This window comes from Pipistrellus kuhlii, unplaced genomic scaffold (assembly GCF_014108245.1).
Source record: "Pipistrellus kuhlii isolate mPipKuh1 unplaced genomic scaffold, mPipKuh1.p scaffold_m20_p_103, whole genome shotgun sequence".
NCBI lineage: Eukaryota > Metazoa > Chordata > Mammalia > Chiroptera > Vespertilionidae > Pipistrellus > Pipistrellus kuhlii.
This window is the reverse complement of record NW_023425409.1, coordinates 580,139-601,013: the sequence shown is the minus strand read 5'-3', so window position 1 is coordinate 601,013 and position 20,875 is coordinate 580,139. Positions and strand designations below refer to the sequence as shown.

Below are 20,875 nucleotides of genomic sequence, written 5' to 3'. Positions count from 1 at the left end.
AATTGCTGACACTTGTAATCAAATTACCGTTGCACATTGTATACTAAATTGGTGGGGTGCAGAAAAATCTTTGTGATGATATTAAATCAGACCTCTAAAGTGTTGGGTGTGTCTCTTACTACTTAGAAAATAACTTTTATGTTACTTTTAATTTTGTTTTTTTCTTCTGCTTTTATTATTTTTTTCTCTTTTGATAAAAAAATTTAAGTTGTCTATTTAGTAATTACACCTGGCCCCGCCTTACCCTAACAAGACATAAATATCCAGCTCCCTCTACTCTGCTCTGCTGATGCCATTTTGGTCTCAGCCCTTCTGCTTGCAGATGTAACAATCTATAATAATAAAAGCAATAATAAAAAATATAATAATAATATCCTAAGTAGACCGGACGTCCTTCCAGATGACCTTCTGGACGAGGCCAGGTCTGTGAGGGAAGCCTATGTTCTGGGTGCCTGCCAGCGGCTGGAGGACAGCCAGGGGGAGGAAGGCCTGCTCTGGCACGAATTTCGTGCATAAGGCCTCTAGTACCGGTAAACATAATTCTTTATGCCTTCTTCGGCGACCCTAACAGTAATTAAGGCAGGGGTATTGGCAGAAGGAGACCAACCAGACAGAATAAGACATAAGAGCACAAGCTCACACACAATCAATTGATTCCCGATGAAAAGGGTATCATAGAGCAGTAATATAAGAATGATTTTTTTCAAAAAGTGGTGTTGAATAGAGCATGGAATCAATAATATAACTATGTAAGGGATCAGATGGCTATGAGACTCACTGTGATAACTTTGTTAAGTACATAAATGTTGGATCACTATGTTGTACACCTAAAGCTAATACAATATTGTATATCAACTGTAATTAAAAATAAATAAACAGCAATGAACCTTTGAATAGGTCCAATGCAATGGAATACTTTACGGCAATAAACATGAGCAAACTTCCACAAACACCATAGATGACTCTGATTGACATAAATTTGAGCAAAAGCATATAAAGTTTCAAAACCACAGAAAAATAAACCTATGGGATTAGAAATCAGCAAAGTAGCTTTGGGGAAGAGGGAGGGGTTGATGGTTGTGAGGAGGCAGGAAGTAGATTTCTGGGATTCTAATAATAATCTTCATCTTGACCTGAGTAGTGGTTCCATGGTACTCACTTTGAAATAATTTATTAACTGTACCCCTTATTATTATAAGGTTCTTCCTCCTCCCACCTGGTGGGCAGAGTTATGACATTACTGGCATATGTCACAGACATCTCCAAGACATTGAGCCATCAATCAGCGCCTGCCAAAGTGTCCTGGAGTCCACCCCTTCCTGTTCTGCCCTGGGTCCAACCCTCTCCTGTTCTTCCCCTTAAAAAGACCCCCAGATCAGCCACGTGCTGCTGATCCTCCATGTCCAGGTGGCAGCCCAGCTGGGTCCATCCCCCCTCCCAACTCCTTCAATTCTGATTTCTCTACGGAGGTAATGAGTCCCGCTCATCACTGGGGAATAAACTTTAAAACTCCTTGGTGGTCAGTTTCCTGCGCCTCAAACCTTACAATTATCTCATACGAATGTTTTTAAGGATTAGTTTTCACTTTATACCGCTGTGAAACCCCCCAAACTTAGTTGTCACCATTTATTAGCTCACAGTGCCCGGAGCTCAGGAGTCCAGCCTGGCTGTGCCATCTGCAGGGCGGGGCTCTCCTCTCGGCACCCGGGACCCTTGGACCTCAGAAGCGTTCTCACCAGAGCACTTTCCTTCATTTCTGACTCGGGCCCTCCCCTCCCCGCCCTCCACTTGCATTCAATTCACTTCACGCCGGGGAAGAGCTGGGAAGAATGCCTGGATGTAAACACAGGCGAGATCACTTAGGAGGCACTTTCAGGGAGATTCTCCAGGTCTTGTGGGACCAAAGGGAACCCCCTCCCCCCCACCCCACCACTGCCCGCCTCCCCAAGTCTCACTCATGGGAGTCTGTCTGCCCATCCATCTGTCTGCAGGGGCCTTTGGCCTCAGAATCAGGAAGTGACTGCCCTCTCCCAATTAGCAGCTCTTTGATAACATTTAAATGGCACTTGGCCTAGATTACTGGGCTTGTCTTATCTGGGAGGCGGAAGGAGGGAGAACTCTGTCTCCCCAGAGGAGCTGGGAGTAAATATTTGTTGAATTTGGTTGGAAGGAGAAAAATTTTAGTGAGGAAGAATTCTAAACCAGAGCCACGTCTAAAACGCTAAATCAGACCTTTCCTGCCCTCGCCTTGATGAACCACTTGGCTCCTTCCTCCTTCCTCGATGAGCCCCTGAACAAGGGCCCTGAGGTGGCGTTGCTTCGGCTTCTTGGAGTTGCTTCTCTTTCCTCTCTGTTGGAATTCCTGGCTCAGGGCAGGAAGGGCTTCCCACACCTAATGGCCTGGCTGGGTCTCCAAAAACAAGCCAGTTCAAGTTCCTCTAAAAGCTTCCTGCCAAGTCGTAGACAAAGAAAGGCCGTTGACCCTTGGACAACACAGGGGTGAGGGGCACTGACCCCAAGACACGGGAACAAGGGGAGAAAGGGAGGAAAATTAGCTTGGACAGGTTCGCCTTTTCACCAAGTGACTCCAGGGCTAGAGATGTGCCAGCCTGTGTCCTCTCAGCACTCACCAGGATGCATGGCTGCTGCGAAATGCAGAAGCACACCAGCTGTCCCTTCACCGATGAGATCATTGATGATGTATCTGTAGAGGGATTCCTACCACACGCTCTCCCACTCAAACGTATGCAGTCTTCTCCCAAGCCCTTTCTTCCTCCCACCCAGGTCAAAGAACAATGCAGCTTTCAAGGGACCGGATTTTCAAGGTACTTGTCTCCCCCGCTGAGATTGCAAATTTTCGAGAGCAAAAATGCGTTCTTCTGAGCCCCAGCACCCAGATGGGTGGCAAATGCAGACCAGGTTTCCAGTTGCTGGTTAAATTCATTGGTGAGAACAGAAAGCCATTAACTTGTTAATGAATGGGCGAGGTTTCATCCGAGCTGTTGGGTGCTGAGGGGGTGGGGTCAGAGGCCCTGCCGTCCTGTGCTGGAGGGACTCCCCGGCCCAGCCGGTCTGAATGTTCGGGAACAATGACAGGTAAGACACGATGCGTCCCAGGAGTTTAGGATAAAAGTAGCCTCGTACCTGAACACCTCACCACTGTGCTACGGTGGCTGTCCTTGTGGCTAACTCTTTAGTTAGGGTTTAACTCTCTGTGTCCTCGACCAAGCTAACGTCTATCCCATTTCCAAATCTGTTTTCTTCCTCGACTCTTAGACGTGGGAAGTCTGTCTTTTGACTGTGATGTTGTTGATTTGGCTGTTCTTAGTTGGGTGGGTGGTTTTAAGCCAAATGCTTACTTGTGCGATTTCACATAAACTCTGTCTCCTGGCCAGTGTTTAATGCACTCCTCTGAGGGTGACGCAAAAGCTCCCGAGGCCAAGAGCATCTGCTGGGAGGAGGCCGGCTGCCTGGGACTGGGGACACCACCCCCCAATTCCACAGGGTCTCCTGACCCCATGCCAGGTGCTCTGTGGTCTCGAGCACACAGAACTCACTGGCTGGAGGCTGGATGTCTATGACCGAGCAGGTGTCCAGCAGCCACTCTGAAGTCATCAGCCAATTCCCCTCTCAGATGCTCAGTTCCTTTCTCCCTCCCTGCACTGCGAGTCCCCAGGGCCCAGCTAGACAGGGACAGAGTGAACGCATTAAATACCCGGTCAGTGAACGGCCTGGGGTCCCCAGCCCACAGCAAACACCTGGCCCCTCACACACCAGAGCCCTCCTGCCAGACACTGACCAGACCCTGTCTGCCAGGGACCACTGCCTTCCGCCCTCGCACCTGAGGCCTCGGCGAGGGGCCTGCTGGGGCAGAGAGGCTGGGGCTGCATCCCCCAGCCAGACTCGGGGTCACCTCTCCCCTGAGATGGGGCGGCCTTTGCCAGGTACCAGTTCAGGTTCTGGAAGCCCCCTCCAGCCCCGTTGGAATCCGTCCTGGAAGCATCAGCCTCCTGGGTGGCTGGACCCCCTCTGGGCCCACCTGACTCTGAACTTGTGGCTCCTTTGCCAGCTTCCGGCCCCCCATCCCCCACCCACCCCCAACTAACTCCCACTGCGCCCCGGTACGCCCGCAGCAGGGCGCTGGGCTCCACGCCTTTCCTGGAAACAGACAACGGTGAATTCCAGGATTAGAACTTGGCAATGAAAGACCAAACTCCTTGAGCCCCCATACCCGGTGTTTAGGATTTCCTGATCAAAGCAGTGACTTTCCACGGCTCTTCAACCTGGATCGCCCGCTGGCTGGTGTGATTGGTTTGCCTTTCCCCCCCAGAAAAGTGAACCTGGTGTTTCAACCCGCAGCTCGTAGACATTGGGCTGGGGGTCCCCGTTTTACAAGATCCGCCTTTTCCACTCGGTTTGTTCAGGTGTCTGTTCTGCCCATCGCCTCCGTGGGGAGCTTTAGCGGGGTAACTGTGGGGTCTCCCCTCCCCACCAGCCCAGACTGAGCCACCACCTCCAACCTGGTTCCCCCAGGTGTCCTGGCGCGGCTGCTAGGACCTGGGGAGCTCCTGTTTCTCACCCGGGATATTGTTATTTTTAAGTTCCCATTTCCATGTCAGTAAACTGATGTGTTCCTTTGGCAAGGACTGAACTGAAGCCGAGCTAACGTCCCCCCGAGCTGCTTGGAGCTGTGGGCGCGTGAAGATGGAGAGACTCCCCTCCAGGTACGAGCCCCTGTGCTGTGACTGTGACCAGAGCTCACAGCTTAGGACGTGGTGCCGAGCCCTCGCCCGACTCCGTTTGCTCAAACCTTCAGAGCTGCCAGAGCACTGCCTCCCGAGTCCCTGCCTCCAAGACTTCCCACCGGGACCGGGCGCTGCTGCGACTCGTGTGTGAGAAACGGTCAAAGTTGCAACCAAATTAAAAATCTGCTCCCAAGAAGATGAAAGACATAGATTCAATATTTGCAAAAGCACAGGAAGCAAAAGAGAATAACGGGAAATGTTTTTAACCTGAAAACGTTTCAAATGATTGGTTTAAGTGAAATAGTCAGCAAAACGTGGTTTTGTCAGTGACAAAGGAAAGGTCGTATGTAAAAATCATGTGAAGGAGGAAAGCCTGTGAAGTGGGTGGTCAGAGATTCACCCCGTTCACTGAAGGGCCTGTCGGGCAGCGCCCGGGAAGTTGGAGCGCCTGTGGGACAGAGATGGCTGTTGGCCGTTCTCCTCAGGCTTCTTTCGGCTGTTAGTGACTCCGTGTTTCACAGGGAAGGGCGGGTGGGAGGAGGTGCCGGTCCAGAGGCCCCTCCTGGTCTGGGTCTGTCCTTGGGGAGCCCAGTGTGAACACAGAGTCTTCCTTCGCTTTGTGTTGCTGACGCTGACGCCCCTTCCCAGGCTGATGCTGATCCTGGCCCTTTCCAGAGTGTTGGAGCTGCAGTTGGTTGCTGGTAAGAGACCTTGGTTCCTTGGGTCACCAGCAGTCGGACGCGCCCTGGCACGGGCCCCACGACTTGGTTTTGTCCTTAGGGCTGGGCCACCATGGACGTCCCTCGCCGGGAGGCCTGGCGGTCCGAGCGGGCAGCCTCCGGCCCCAGGAGGAGCCGGCGATTCGTCACTGGCCTCTCCAGGGGGTGCCACCCATGAGAACCCAGGACAGTAAGAGTGCAGGCCTCAGTCTCCGCCTGGGGAGGTCACACCGGTCCTTCTCCCGTCTCCTGTCCTTGAGCTCTCCATCTGCGTCTGGAGCGGGCGGCTGCGGGGACAGTTTCACTGTGGAGGGAAGACGGGCATTGTGTGTGCACTTGGCGTCCCTGGAGTTTCCTCCGCCTGATTCCATTTCACGCTGTGGACCTGGAAACCACTCGGGAACCACCACGGCCTCTGCATGAACAAGAGTTCTCTGCTGCCCAGCCGGGGGCTCAGGGGTTGAGCATTGACCAGTGAACTGACGACCTATGAGCATTTGATTCCCGGTCGTCAGTTCACTGGTCACAGGCCCAGGTTGTGGGCTCCATCCCCATTGTGGGGTGTGCAGGAGTGGCGATCAATGATTTTCTCTCATCATTAATGTTTTTCTCTCTCTCTCTCTCTCCCTTCCTCTCTTAAAACAATATATATATGAGTTATCTTCTCAAAGGCATGGGTAACAAAGGGAACAAGAAAAACCAGTCTTATTCTTGAGGCTTGTAATGTTTCAACATGTGCCCACACTTTCTGTCGGGGACCAAGGAGTGGGGCTGCACTGACCTTTGCTCATAGGAGCTGGGCTCTCCCATCCCTCCACCCGCTCAGCCATCTCTCCTCTTTCAGGTAAGGAGCTCAACAGGACCTGCTGCCTGAACGGAGGAACCTGCATGCTGGGGTCCTTCTGTGCCTGCCCTCCCTCCTTCTATGGACGGAACTGTGAGCACAACAAGCACAGAGAGTAAGCCGTGGAACGAGGGGGTGGGGGGCGGGGAGGATTTAAAGGTGAGTGTGTCGCCTGTCCGCTCCTCCAGGAACTGCGGGTCCGTGCCCCACGACACCTGGCTGCCCCGGAAGTGCTCCCTGTGCAAGTGCTGGCACGGCCAGCTGCGCTGCTTCCCCCAGACGTTCCTGCCGGGCTGTGGTGAGTGGCGTTGCCCTTTGGGTGGTCGTGCTGTGGGCACTGAGCCAGAGGGGTCTCTCGTCGGACCTCGAGGCTCGCTGGACTGGCAGCCGAGTTCTGCCGGTGAAAGTATGGAGGACTGCAGATGGGAGAGTGACTCAGGGTCCTTGGCTTCTCGCCCTCAGTGTCGCTGGCTGTGCTGCCTTTCGGGTGGAGAGACATTCCCAGTCTCTGACACTTTCTGGCACGTGACCGTCTAGTGAGGAAAATAAACAGGACGGTTTGGCCTCTTCAAACACCGAGTGACTTTCTGGGTTCCTTGCCTCCTTCAGGCGGAGGGACCCAGACTGTCTCCAGGGGTACAGCTCCATCAGGAGCCACCGCGCAGCAGGGCAGGGCTCCCAGCTCCAACTCTGCCCTTAAGTTGTACCAGGGGCTCAGTCCCACTCTTGTCCCTTAGGAACTTATGGGTCCTAAGAGGTCCCTGCACGGACCCCTGGGCATTGGTCTGAGGACCCTTGCACCTTGTTGATTCACATTGACTTGAGGACAACAAGGACACGAAGATGGACATGAGGAGAGGGGTCTCCCCACCGACCTGCCCTGGTTTCCAGGCCCACCCAGGTCCAGGCCTCTCGTAGTTCTGCCCCTGCAGGTGTTAGAAAGTGAAAACATTCAGTCCACAAAGTAGGTAAAAGTAGTTACTTTGTGTGAGGACAAGATGGGACCCCATCACCACCCCCGATCCCGGCGGGGACTGTCTTTCCCTTTTGCACCCCTTCATGCTGGGCCCAGGACAGACATTTGTCATGAGAGGTGAATGGTTGGATGGGTGAGGACCGTATGTTCTTCCTGCAGCGTGGAACCCAAAACATGCTGTGTCCTTGCTATCAGGGGCTCGCCACGTTCTGCTGACCCTGCCACCGAGGGGAGATGTCACCGGCTTGGGGGGCGGGTGAGAGCACAGGTCCAGCGAAGGGCAGGTTCACCGTCTGCCTGTGGCAGCGTCTGTGGAAAGATCTGGCCGGAGTCTGGATTCCTGGGGTCAGTACTGTTGATCCCATGAGCACCCTGTACGCAAACATTGAGCCCAGCTGGCTTGAGGCTCATGTTGATCTGCCACGTGTGTGGGCAGCAGGACTGACGGCCGGAGGGATTTCCTTTCGTGACCAAACGTCCCCCCTTGCAGATGGCCACGTGATGGATGAGCGCCTGGCGGCTGCCAGCGCCCCAGGACCGACGCTGTCCGCAGGCACCGCGCTCCTGCTGGGTGGCACCTGCCTCGCTTTGAGAAGTTCACATTAGCCGACCTTCAGTGCAGCATTTGTCACGGACTTCACGCCCCGTCAAGGCTGGCCTCCCCTTCCCAGAGCCGATTGCTTGCTAGCTGCCTTGAAGTGGGGACTGGGTTCCATCACGGTCCCTGACAGTCCTTATGGGACAGGAATGCTTCGATATTGCGTGTGGTGCCAGGCCATGGCAGTGAAGCGAACGTCGGAATAAAGCGAGTCACACCGATGTCTTGGTCCTCAGTGCACACAGTTATGTTTACACTGTATTGTGGTGTATGGCATGTGCAATGGTGTTATGTCTAAAACAACGTACAGACCTTAATTTAAAATATTTTGTTTCTGAAAACTGTTTGCCATCATTCGAACCTTCTGTGAGTTGTCATCCTAGCAGGTAAGAGGTATTACTTTCAATTTGTAAAAAAAACAAACACACACCCACAATGTCTGTGAAGCACAATAAAAGAGATTTGCCTGAACCAACTACTTACGAGGTGTACCGGTTAATAATTCGGATTTTTTTCAATAGATGGAGTTATACATATGTTGATATATTAATATATGCGATTTTAACATGTATGCTATTTTGTTGTATTGCTCCTTCAGATTACCACTTGTTTTGATCAACTGCCTCCTGCACACCCTTACTGGGGATTAAGCCCACAATCTTGGTCTTCATACTTCAAGACATAGGAAGAAGTAGAAGAATGGGTTTCTGAATGGGACAGTATCCACAAATTACCTGAAAGGTGGGGAAAATGTGTAACTAGCAATGGACACTACTTTGAATAAAGCACTTTTGATGTTTCTCTTGAAATTATGTTTTCTCTGACTCCAACATCTGCATTGTTACAGTTAATAATGTGGATTAATTATTAACTGGTTAATAATTTGGATTAATTATTGACTGGTTAATAGTGTGGATTAGCCGAAACCGGTTTGACTCAGTGAGTGAACAGAACGTCGGCCTTCGGACTGAAAGGTCCCAGCTTCGATTCCAGTCAAGGGCATATACCTTGGTTGCAGGCACATCCCCAGTAGGGGGTGTGCAAGAGGCAGCTGATCGATGATTCTCGCTCATCGATGTTTCTAGCTCTCTATCCCTCTCTCTTCCTCTCTGTAAAAAATCAATAAAATATATATATTTTAAATAATGTGGATTGATTATTAACTAGTTAACAATGCAGGTTAACTATTAACCAGTTAATAATAAAGACTTTATAATCCAAAGAAAACACTATAATTTCATGAGAAAAATCAAAAGTGCTTTATTTAGGCCCTGGCTGGTGTGGATCAGTGGATAAAGCATTAGCCTATGTACTGAAGGATCCTGGGTTCAATTCCAGCCAAAGCCACATGCCCAAGTTGTGGGCTTGATCCTCAGTAAGGGTGTTAAAGTGCTTTATTCAAAGTAATGTCCATCATTAGCTACACATTTCTCCCACCTTTCAAATAATCTGTGGGTACCGTCCCAATAGAACTTTTCTTATTTTGAGGCAAATGATTCAGATACCCAAATTTCCACTTCTTCATACGTTTTGAAGTGCTGCTTAGAAAGTGCATGTGCCATCAATGGGAACACGTGGTTATCTGAAAAAGTAAGGTCTGGTGAATACAGCGAGTGGGTTCATACTTCCCAGGCAAGATCTTTTAACGTGTCTCTAACTGGTTTTGAAGTGTGTGATGGTGCGTCATCATGAAGCAAAATTACTTTGCCAGGTCTTCTGGCACATTCTGGTTATTTCACGATCAAGGTGTGGTTCAAATTGATTATTTGTTGTCGGTAGCGATCAGTAGTAATGGTTTCACCTTGTTTTAGAAGCTCATAATATACCACATCTTCCTGATCCCACCAAACGCAAAGCATTGTCTTCTTTCTGAAGCGATTTGGCCTTGCAGCCAATGTTGATGGTTGACCTGGATCAACCCATAATTTTGTGCGTTTAGGATTCTCAAAATAAATTCACTTTTCATCGTCAGTCACAACTCTATGCAAAAAGAATTTTCTTTCATGCCATTGAATCAACATTTTACTGATGACTTTTCAGGTTTTCCATTTGTCTTTCGTTCAGTTGATAAGGCACCCATTTTCCTTCCTTTAAAATCTTTACCATTGCTTGTAAACGATCAGAAATTGTTTGCTGAGCAAGGTTTAATTTTTCTGAAAATTGTTTTTTAGTTTGACACGCATCTTCATCCAATAGTACTTGTAATTGTTGGTCTTCAAACTTTTTGGGTTGACCTGGACATTCTTTGTCTTTCATGGCAAAATCATCACTTTTAAACCATTTAAACCATAGTTCACAAGTATCTTGAGATGGAGCATGTTCACCATAAGCTTCCTGAAGTATACAATAACTTTCATGAGCAGTTTTCTTCAAAATATTAGTACTTCTCCCTCTTCAGATTATTAAAAGCCAATCTAATGTGGAACTGAAGGTAAAGCTTTGAGTGGAGAGAGCTGGTCACAATCGGTTAAGCCAGTGTCTAGAAACAAAATGGAAGCATCTGGAAGGGGAGCAATGAGAGGGGACAGACAGATGCTGGAGGAATGAAGGGTCCATGTGGCCAGGGAGACCAGTTAGAGAGGAGGCAAACAGGAGAGGGCAGAAACGATACTGACATTACTGGGTAACCACCCCCACCCTCCACACCATCATCACCATCTCTAGAACTTTTTCATCCTCTCAAACTGAAACTACCCATAAACCCCTACCCTGTCCTACTCTCCCCTCCTCCAGCCCCTAGCAACCCACACTCTATGTCCTGCGTCCATGAACCTGAATATCCAGGAACCTCATGGAGGTGGAGTCACAGAGCACATGTCCTTTGTGACCGGCACTCCCCCTCCCACTGTCCCCACCCTCACCCTACCAGCATGGGGGGTAGGGCTGAACCCCCCACGGGTCTCAGATCCTGTAACACTCCATTAGTGATGTGTTTCCACATCTGCCTCCCCCACTGGAATGTGAGGACCTCAGCACCCGATGCCCATCACTGAGGACCCTGGAGCTGCTCTCTGGGTGCGGGGATGTGGGGGGGTGAATGCAAGAAGGGAGAGAGGAGAGGGGGAGGGAGAGAGGAGAGGGGGAGGGAGAGAGGAGGGGGGAAAGGAGAGGGGAGGAGGGGGGAGGTAGAGAGGAGGGGGAAAGTGAGAGAGGAGGGGGGGAGGGAGAGAGGAGGGGGAGGGAGAGAGGAGGGGGGAGGGAGAGAGGAGGGGGGAAAGGAGAGAGGAGGGGGGGAAGGAGAGAGGAGGGGGGAAGGGAGAGAGGAGGGGGGAGGGAGAGAGGAGGGGGGAAGTGAGAGAGAAAGGGGAAAGTGAGAGAGAAGGGGGAAGGGAGAGAGGAGGGGGGAAAGGAGAGAGGAGGGGGGGAGGGAGAGGAGAGGGGAAAGGAGAGAGGAGGGGGGAAAGGAGAGAGGAGGGGGGGAGGGAGATCGAGGAGGAGAGGGGAAAGGAGAGAGGAGGGGGAAAGGAGAGAGGAGGGGGGGAGGAGAGAGAGGGAGGGGGGAGGTTAGAGAGGAGGGGGAAAGTGAGAGAGGAGGGGGGGAGGAGAGAGAGAGGAGAGGGGGAGGGAGAGAGGAGGGGGGAAAGGAGAGAGGAGGGGGGAGGGAGAGAGGAGGGGAGGAGGAGGAGAGAGAGAGGGGGGGAAAGGAGAGAGGAGGGGAGGAGGGAGAGGGAGGGGAGGAGGGAGAGAGAGAGGAGGGGAGGAGGGAGAGAGGAGGGGGGAAGGGAGAGAGGAGGGGGGAAGGGAGAGAGGAGGGGGGGAGGGAGAGAGGAGGGGGGGAGGAGAGAGGAGGGGGGAAGTGAGAGAGAAAGGGGAAAGTGAGAGAGAAGGGGGGAAAGGAGAGAGGAGGGGAGGAGGGAGAGAGGAGGGGGGAAAGGAGACTAAGTCGGGGAAGACTGCAGGCTGGGAGGTTCCTTATCGTCCTCATTAGCAGCTCTGTGTTACAAGACAATTAGCACTTGGGACCCTGTCCACATCCCCACCGGGAAGAGGATGAAAGGAAGAACTGCCCTTTACCAAAGGGCCCCACAGTGTCTGGCGCCTCCAGGAGTCAGAGCTCCCCTGCAGACCTGGCCAGCGCCATCTGCTGATGTAAACAACACGGCAATGAAAGCGGAAGGGGCCCCCTGCTTTCTCCTCCTAAGCCAGTGGTGGGCAAACCGCAGCTCGCGAGCCACATGCAACTCTTTGGCCCCTTGAGCATGGCTCTTCCACAAAATACCACGTGCGGGCGTGCACATACAGTGCGACTGGAACTTCGTGGTCCATACGTAGAAGTCGGATTTTGGCTCTCAAAAGAATTTTCAATCGCTGTCCTGTTGATATTTGGCTCTGGTGACTAATGAGTTTGCCCACCACTATCCTAACCAACACAGCCCTTCTGAGCTGCACACTGTTCCTGACGCTGAATGTCTGTGAATTAACCCTCCCAGGTGGGCCCCGTCCACAGGCCCCCTCCCCAGGTCTGTGTCCCCTGGCAGCGTCAGCACATCTGTCCCCACTGATGAAGGCCCCCTCCACCCTGAGCTGGGCCGGGGAGCGGGGAGCAGAGCAGAGTGACCGGGTGGTGCCCCAGCTGCTGCTTTCACCCACAGGGGCTCTCGGAGCCTGGCCCCCGGGGGCTGGGCTGCGGGAGGAGGGGGGGGGGTCTGCGGGAGGAGAGAGGGCGGAGTGCAGTGTTGCCGCAGATCCTGGGTCAGTTGCCTGTCACATCTCGACTTCCCTGCGCAGAGCAGTGGTCTCTGAGACAAGTGCCAGGAATAACATTTGTGCCATCCCAAGTAGAGAGCCAGGCACTTAGAAAGGGGACATTCAGTCCTCAGGGCCAGACGGTGGAGACGGACTAGAACTTACAAGTCTGCACTGCCTTGTATGGAAACCTTCCTTTAAAATTTTTTAATTGATTCAGAGAGGAAGGAAGAGATAGAAACATCAAGGAGAATCACTGATTGGCTGCCTCCTGCACGCCCCATTCTGGGGGATTGAGCCTAAAACCCAGGCAAGTGCCCTGACCAAGAATCAAACCGTGACCTCCAGGTTCATAGGTTGACACTCAACCACTGAGCCACGCTGGCCAGGCTGTCTGGAAAGCTTAAGAAGACAAACCAGGTTAATTGTGGGGCTCAGAGCGGAGAAAACCCAGGGGTGCTCTAACCTCACTGTCCCTGACCCTGCGGGGGATGATATCAATGCCATGTCTGAAGGGTCCTTGTGAGGAAGGCATGAGGGTCAGGGTCCTGCTGGACTGGTTGGCACATGGTCCCAGCACCTCAGATCTGCCCAGTGCAGTCGGCCGGGTCTCCGTGGGCTGGGCTGGGCGTGTGGATGTGAGTTTCAGCGGTTGTTCTGCTCCTGGCCACCTGGGGGTCCCATGAGGGACACGTGCCCCACCTGTACACACATTCTCACTCGCGGGTTCGAGGGAGTGTGGAGGAGGAGTCCCGTCACACTCTCACTCGGCCTGATCCCTGCTCCGTGAGGCCCGGCCAGAGTGACATGGAAGGCCGTGCTTGGCCTGGCGTCGCCGGACTCAGCAGCTCATCTTCGTGTCTGGAAAGACCTCAAGAGAGGACGGCCCAAAACACTCCTCTCCGTGTCTGCCGGCAACTCTGCCCTGTCCTCATGTTTCTCTGAGATGACAGGGCAGACTCCCGAGCACACGCTGGTGTGATCCAGGGCGGCCCCCCAAGCAGGAATGGCTTACAGACCGTCCGGAGGGACACACAAGCCCAGGCCCAATTTCACGATCTTACCTGTTACCAAGCATGATTTATACAAGTGCCTGGAAGACAAATCGCCGGGGGACAGACTTCTAGTTCCCTACAGATTCGTGCATCTCCAGGGCTCCAGAGCCTTGGGGGACCTCTGGCCACATCGGCCGAGGACGGCTTTTCGGGAAGGCCCAGCTCCTGGCTCCCGGCTCTGAGTTGGGGTCAGCAGTGGACAGAGATCTGAGCTGCTGGGAACCAGGCCTGTCTGTCAAGTCCTGTCCCGCCTCTGCCCGGGCTGCCGGGCACTCAGGGGCCTGAAGACCACAGCCCTTCACGGGTAGCTCCTCAACAGCAGCAGCCTTATGCAATCAGGGACTCCTTGGGGGATGTCGGAGAGCCGGTTTCAGCCTGATCCCGCAGGCCACTCCCCTGGGGAGGGCACCAGACACAGGTGTCATGGCTAGCGAGCGTCTTGGGATCGGGACTGATTGGGCATGACCTGCGGCAGGCACAGTGGGGCCAGGATGAGCGGGAGGGGCAGGCAGGAGCTGCAGGCGGTGTTGGACTGCGGGTTTCTGCCTGATCCCTGCAAGCCACCCAGAGGGACCCCACCCGTGCATGAATTCATGCACCAGGCCTCTAGTAAATAAAGTAAAATGTGTCCAACAAAACCTATTAATGCTTTAGCTTTGCCAGGTCGCAATCATGACTCAGGACTTGGCCTCTCCATGAGGTCAGGAGGCACATGGAAATCAGGAGCCAGGTCTGGAGGAGAATCCCTGGGAGAAGACAGGGCACAAGCAGGAGGCTCACCTGCTCCTTACTTACCACTCATGGGTCCTGGTGGAGGAGCCAGGTTTGCCCAGAGTTAAAGCCACACCCAGCCCTGCCCCGGGTGACTTAGTTGGTTGGGCATCATCTTGAGCACCAAAAGGTTGCTGGTTTGATTCCCGGTTAGGGCTCATTCCCAGGGTTGTGGGCTCAATCCCAGTTAGGAGGCGTGCAAGAGGTGAGGCAGCTGATTGAAGTTTTGCTCTCACATGGATGTTTCTCCCCCGCCAAGAGTGGCTGCAAATCTACTCCTCTTCTCCCCTAGTCCCTGGCTGAGTAGCTCAGTTCATTAGAGCATCATTCCAAAATGCAAGGTTGCAGGTTTGATCCCTAGTCAGGGCACATACAAGAAATAACCAATTGCCAAAACCGGTTTGGCTCAGTGGATAGAGTGTCAGCCTGCGGACTGAAAGGTCCCGGGTTCGATTCGGGTCAATGGCACATCCTCAGTAGGGGGTGTGCGAGAGGCAGCTGGTCAATGTTTCTCTCTCATCCATGTTTCTAACTCTCTATCCCTCTCTCTCCCTCTCTGAAAAAATCAATAAAATATATTTATATATAAAAAAGAAACCAATGAACTAATAAATAACTGGAACAAATCAATCCCTCCCTCTCTCTCCCCCCATCCCTTCCTCTCTCTCAATCAATGAATAAAATTTTTTAAAGGATTTAAAAAAAACTCTCAACTGCACGATCTGGCTCTGCTGCTGCATTAGCCGTTCACATTCGGGGGGAAAAGCTTGTTAACGTGTCCCCCACACACACAGGTTCAAACTCCGCCGTTCCACCTGCTTCACCGCTCCAGGCGTCGGGCGCAGGTCTAAGCATCCACTTAGGAGCTGGCCCAGCACGGAGACAGGCTGGCTGCCTGACAAGGGGCCCTTCCAGATGTGACCCAAGAACAGAGAAGCCGTAGCTTTCAGCTGAGAAGTCCTTGGTTTGGTGACAGGTCACCATGAACAGATTGGGGGGGAGAAGAGGGCAGAGGGGGCAGAGCAGGCTGTGAAGTGCCTTCACCTCCCTCCATGGGATTAGCAGCTCCAGAGGACAGCAGGCCTCTGAGTCACCCTGTAAAGTGACTCCGAAGTGTGACTTGTCACACCCTCAGGGGCTCCTGACCCCAGGGGGCCGGCAGCTTTGCTGGGCGCAGGTTCGTGCTAGTGGATAATCCGGAGCAGGTTCTGAACAATAACCATGCAGCCAAGTCATGGCCCCCCAGGCCCTGCCAGAGCAGCCTCCTGCCCTGGGCGAGGAGAGCCGGGCCTGGGGCTATTTTTCACCAGGTAGCAGGCCACTGTGTCCCTGGAACAGACCTCAGTGACTCCCACGGAGGCCTCTCGGCAGCTCTGCTGCCGAGCATATAAAGGGCTTGGACCCTGCGCCCGGGGACCAGGCGAGGCCTCCAGAGCCGAGGAGCCCCGCACTGCGCTTCCCGCTCCTTCCCGCCTCCAGACCCGCAGACTCGCCTCAAAGGTAAAGGTGTGCACCCGAGTGCGGGGCTGGCGGTCCCCGTGTGTCCTGGGAGTGAAGTGCATCTGCTCCTGGCAACCCTTCTGTCAGCCTCTGAAATGCACCTTCCTCTGAGCCTCACTCAATCTGCTTGGATATGACTCACACTTCCCCATGGGGCTTTTCGTATCTAATTATATGTTTGGATGATGCATCTGAAACATGCTAACCTCAGTGCCCATGTTCACTAACACTGACCGCAGGCAGGGAGTGTGTTTTCAGAGAAAGGTGCTAACTCCCCCAAACCAGTGCCTCAGGGACCTCCGAGAGGACAGCTCACCCACAGTGGGCTTCACACAGAAGGAGGCAAAGAAGACGACCAAGTGGGACGTGTGCTGAACGGGAGGCTGGTGTGCTCAGGTCCATGAATTTATCACTCCCTCAGCTCCATGGAGCCACCACCAATCAGCACTGAGCAAGGCCACAGGCCCCTCATGCCGTGCCTGTGAGTTAAACTCTCTTCCTCACCCAGGCCTTATTACGGCCGGTCCTCCCACTGCTGTCACACAAAGGGGATCACAGATAACACATAACCTACTTTAGTCTCCGATCGCTGCTTCCCCTCGGTATAGCTCCTGGGTTCATCCACATTGAGGGTCAGTATTTCTTATTGCTGCTCAGCATTCCAAGGTATGGATGTTTGACAGGTGTCCACCGTCTCCCTCCCTGAAGGACCTAGGTTGTCTCTACTTGTTGGCGACCATAAACAGGACTGTGCACAGGTGTAGAGGTGTTTGCATTTCTCTAGGCCACACACTGAAGGGAGGAACGGCTGCACACGGCTGTCCATGCAGAGCTGGGAAGCCATGCTTCTGTGAGGAGGGAGGAAGGACAGAGGGAGATTGGGAAGTTGCCGGGCCCACAGGAGCCTCTGCTCTCACACCGGTGGCTGCTGGTCCCGGCGCTGAGGTCGGTGCCCGGCCAGCCCAGCCAGGTCCCCCTCGGGTAAAGACATGCAGCCCCTGAGCCTGGGGGTGTTGCTGCGAGGGCTCGCTGATCTCTCTTCCAGGGGATGAACAACCAGTACGTCCGCCGGGAGGTCTTCTGCCGGAACAGCTGCCACGAGCTCAAACACTTCTGGGAGCGGGAGATCGGCAAGCAGACCTTCTACCGGGAGTCGGAGGAGCGGCGCCTGGGGAGGAGTGCGCTGAGGAAGTATGTGTTTTCAATGGGCCGTTTTTCAGAGCAAGTTCACAGCAAAATGAGCAGAGAACAGAGTTCCCACGTACCCCTCCCCCAGGCACAACCTCCCCACTGTCCAACCCCCACATTGACATGCATCAGCACCCCTGTATCTGTTTCTTTACACAAAATTGACTTTCCAAGGAGAATGCCAGATGGGCATCTCAGAGGATGAACTTATCTTAATTTCCCATGTGTACGTTGCTGCCACCACCCAGAGTTTTAAAATTCTCATCATTAACGCTAAGTGTTATCTCTCCTCTGTCACTGGTCCCAGTGCAGGGGGCTACACACAGTTGGGAGCAGATGCTTGGATACTGCTTTTTTATCCCAGCTGATGATATCGGCACTGTAGCTGGATTGTTTAATCATGAACATCAATTGGCTTGACCGGGTTTAAATCTACCATCAAGCTAGTTATTTCTATTACCTTCTTTTGTTATTTATTCTTTCTCTGCCTTCCTTTGGATTAATTACTTTTTATGATCCACACCATCTCCTCTTAACCTTTAACTTTCTGTGTGTGTCATTTCAGTAGCTGCTTTAGGACTTACACACGCACCCTGACCTTATCACACTCCTTTCCTTCAGGGTGCGCGGCCTCACAGGGAGACCGTGCCCCTGGACACAGTACATGTCATCTCCATGTGCTCTACACCCCACGTCACACAGGGAGCAGTGTTACTTTCAACCACTGACGACCTTTTAATGAGGTTCAAACAGTGAGAGAAGCTGTCAACGTGCATCCACACAGCTGCCTTTCCCGGGCTGTTATTTCCTGCTGGGTGAGGAAGCCTTGCACATGGGCAGTGGCAGCCCGCCAGGAAGGAGCGCTCTCAGGGTTTGCACATCTTAAAGCCTCTGTGTGTGAACGCTAGCCTTGCTGGGTAAACAATTCTAGATTGACATGGTCCTCCCCCAACACACACCCTTTAAAGATATTGCACTTTCAAGGAAAAGTTAGAGGATGGAGATTAGGCTACGTTGAACAGGAGAGTTAAAACACATACATATTTAAATTTGCAAGTCCTCTGCATGCCTTTTGCAACCTGAAACACACACACACACACACACACACACACACGCACCCACGGTCAGGGAAAAAAGGAAGCTTTACCTGAACTCACAGCCCAGGAGATACGTGTCCCTCTGTGTGTTCTGTTTCTATGCTCAGGCTCAGAGAAGAATGGAAGCAGAGAGTGGAAACCAAGCTGAGGCTGAGGAACAATCCAGATGAGACTGAAAAACAGGCAAACGTTGGCCAAGAGCTTCTGGCTTCCTTGACGCAAGGGGATACGGAGCAATGAGGTCACTCTGTGGACAGGCGCGGCTGTGGCCGAGTCCCTTCGCTGTGCCAACCAGCTCTCACCTCACAGGTTCGCCAACGCTTCCCAGCACTCCATGGAGTCAGCAGCTACTCCGGGCTCTCTGCCGGTCTCCGCAGAGGAGATTATTAGATACAAAAGCTCATGTGGCATCTTCACCTCCATGCGACTATCGTCTGGCTTTGAAATGCACGTATTTTCAGTTCTAAGCACGTCAGGGGAATGATTGTCATGGCCATACCGGAAACGCCCACAGTTTTGCTCCCCATTTTCCTCTTAGGAAGCGGGTTCATGTAGTCCTTTCTCTTGTTTTCTTCTTGTAAGAAAAATGCATCTGCTGGAATAAAAATATTGTAAATAGTCGTGAAAATAAGGTTTGCAAATAAAATTACCGAATGCTATTTGGGTTATTGTTAAGCTAACTTAAAAGCTCCCATGCCCGCACAGGTTCTCCCCGTCGGCTCCACTGAAGTGTCTGCCACACGGATTCTGAGCTTTGAAATGCCACCACCTCTCCCCAGACAGCCCTCAGCCCCATCACTGGGGCTGCTGCTTCTTTTTAAAATATATTTTATTGAATTCAGAGAGGCAGGGAGAGGGAGAGGGAGCGATAAAAGCATCATGATGAGAGTCATTGATCTTCTGCCTCCTGCACCCTCCACACGGGGAATTGAGCCCACAACCCTGGCATGTGCTCTGATTGGGAATCGAACTGTGATCTCCTAGTTCATAGGTTGATGCTCAGCCACAGAGCCATGCCAGCTGGGCAGGGTTACAGATTCTTAAAGTACAAACTAGCACTGAGCCTGGGCAACAGTTTCCAAACGAAGCAAGGGAGCAGAAAGAGAATGTGGCAAAGTGCAGGACAGTCGGAGGTCACACCTTCCATACACCTGGCCACGCGCCTGGGAGACACGGGGCCATGGGCCTGGGAGACACAGGGACACACGCACGGGAGACACAGGGCCACATACCCGGGAGACACAGGGCCACACGCCCGGGAGACACGGGCCCACGGGAGACACAGGGCCACACGCCTGGGAGACATAGGACCACATGCCCGGGAGACACGGGCCCACGGGAGACACAGGGCCACACGCCCGGGAGACACGGGGCCACAGGAGACACGGCCACGCACCCAGGAGACACGGGGCCACGGGAGACACAGGGCCACGGGAGACAAGGGGCCACACGCCTGTGAGACACAGGGCCACACGCCTAGGAGAGACACGAGGCCACACGCCTGGGAGACACAGGAGACACGGCCACGCACCCAGGAGACATGGGGCCATGGGCCTGGGAGACACAGGGCCACACGCCCGGAAGACAGGGGGCCACGGGAGACACGGCCACACGCCTGGGAGACCCGGGGCCACGGGCCCAGGAGACACAGGCAGCTTCTGACAGCAGTGTGGCGTTCCAGCCCTCTAAATGCCCTAATGGGCCATGAAGTGCTTCCACCCACGTCCCAGGAGCCAGGAAGCCTCTACCGGGCACTGGGCACTGCCCGAGGCCAGAAGCCTTGGTGGAGTACTTGCCCAGGTCCCACACGTCTCAGAACAGGGCACAGGGCTCAGAGCTCTCCCACTGCTATGCTCTCACGCAACCTGGGATTCAATTCAGTCAACGAGCTCTGAGCTCCAGCTGGTTTGTGGGAGGCCATTGGATGGAAGAGGAATTGGTGGTGGTGGGGAGGCCAGGAGGACTTCACAGAGGGAGGAGAGAGAGGAGAGGGAGGAGATGGAAGGGCTCAGGCTGGAGGCCCAGCAGCCGGGCCAACTGCAAGGCGCTGCTGCTGGGAGCCGGGGTGGGTCCCGGTGAGGCAGGAAGCGCAGGGGAGATTCTGCGTGCATTTGCTGGTTCCTGGAAGCCAGGCCCTGGGCCATGCGACCAGGACACAGATGCTCGGGCAGAAAAGCCGAGGCCCCTGTGAGGGGCTGCAGCCAGCAGGTATGGGGCCCTGGCTGGGGGGAGGGGGCGTCTTAAGAACAGGCTGGGTAAGCCCGGGGCCAGGGGAGGTAAGAGTCAGGCTCCTGGGCCTGGGCGGGAAGACACTGGGCAAAGCACAGTGAGGGCGAAGCAGGAGCTGAAGCTGCAGAATCAGCCTGCACGGCTCTGCCCAAGGTCACAGGGACACGGAGGGTGTGGGCCAGGGGCACGCGCAACGGCCGTGGCTCCGGAGGGTTGTCCCCCCAAAACGTGACTCCCCCAGAGGCCTCCGGAGAGCGAGAGGCTTCACTCGGACACGGGGGTCCGCAGGGGCCGGAGTGAGAGTGCAGCTGTCTGTCCTGGAGGCCAGGAGTCCGGCGCCAAATGCCAGGTGCTGTCTGTCTTGCAGGCGGGCTGCTCAGGGGTCCTCACAGGGTGGGGGCGGGGACGGGGTGGGGGTGCTGTTTGACTCTTCTTACCAAGGCCTGAATCCCAGCATGAAGGCCCCC

At 53.7% G+C, this 20,875-nt stretch overlaps 2 protein-coding genes across 2 annotated transcripts; both read left to right on the top strand.

Annotated features, from left to right (window-relative positions):
* The first annotated feature begins 5,272 nt into the window (after positions 1 to 5,272).
* TDGF1 (teratocarcinoma-derived growth factor 1) lies at positions 5,273 to 8,305 on the top strand. Its single transcript, XM_045578807.1, has 4 exons — positions 5,273 to 5,654; positions 6,309 to 6,423; positions 6,497 to 6,606; positions 7,775 to 8,305. Exons 1-4 carry the CDS (start codon positions 5,639 to 5,641, stop codon positions 7,888 to 7,890), a joined length of 357 nt encoding a protein of 118 aa, XP_045434763.1. The 5' UTR covers positions 5,273 to 5,638; the 3' UTR covers positions 7,891 to 8,305.
* Positions 8,306 to 16,085: 7,780 nt separating this feature from the next.
* Positions 16,086 to 18,919, top strand: FAM240A (family with sequence similarity 240 member A). Its single transcript, XM_036430238.2, has 2 exons — positions 16,086 to 17,085; positions 18,287 to 18,919. The coding sequence occupies exons 1-2, from the start codon at positions 16,943 to 16,945 to the stop codon at positions 18,417 to 18,419; spliced, it is 276 nt and encodes a 91-aa protein (XP_036286131.1). The 5' UTR covers positions 16,086 to 16,942; the 3' UTR covers positions 18,420 to 18,919.
* The last annotated feature ends 1,956 nt before the right edge of the window (positions 18,920 to 20,875 follow it).

What these genes read in the sequence shown, in the direction of transcription:
- TDGF1 (XM_045578807.1), top strand. An exon ending in GAGCACAACAAGCACAGAGA is followed by an intron (nt 6,424 to 6,496) that starts GTAAGCCGTGGA and finishes CCGCTCCTCCAG; the next exon opens with GAACTGCGGGTCCGTGCCCC. An exon ending in GACGTTCCTGCCGGGCTGTG is followed by an intron (nt 6,607 to 7,774) that starts GTGAGTGGCGTT and finishes CCCCCCTTGCAG; the next exon opens with ATGGCCACGTGATGGATGAG.
- FAM240A (XM_036430238.2), top strand. Translation starts at nt 16,943, where the DNA reads ATGAACAACCAGTACGTCCGCCGGGAGGTCTTCTGCCGGAACAGCTGC. An exon ending in GGGAGGAGTGCGCTGAGGAA is followed by an intron (nt 17,086 to 18,286) that starts GTATGTGTTTTC and finishes TTCTATGCTCAG; the next exon opens with GCTCAGAGAAGAATGGAAGC.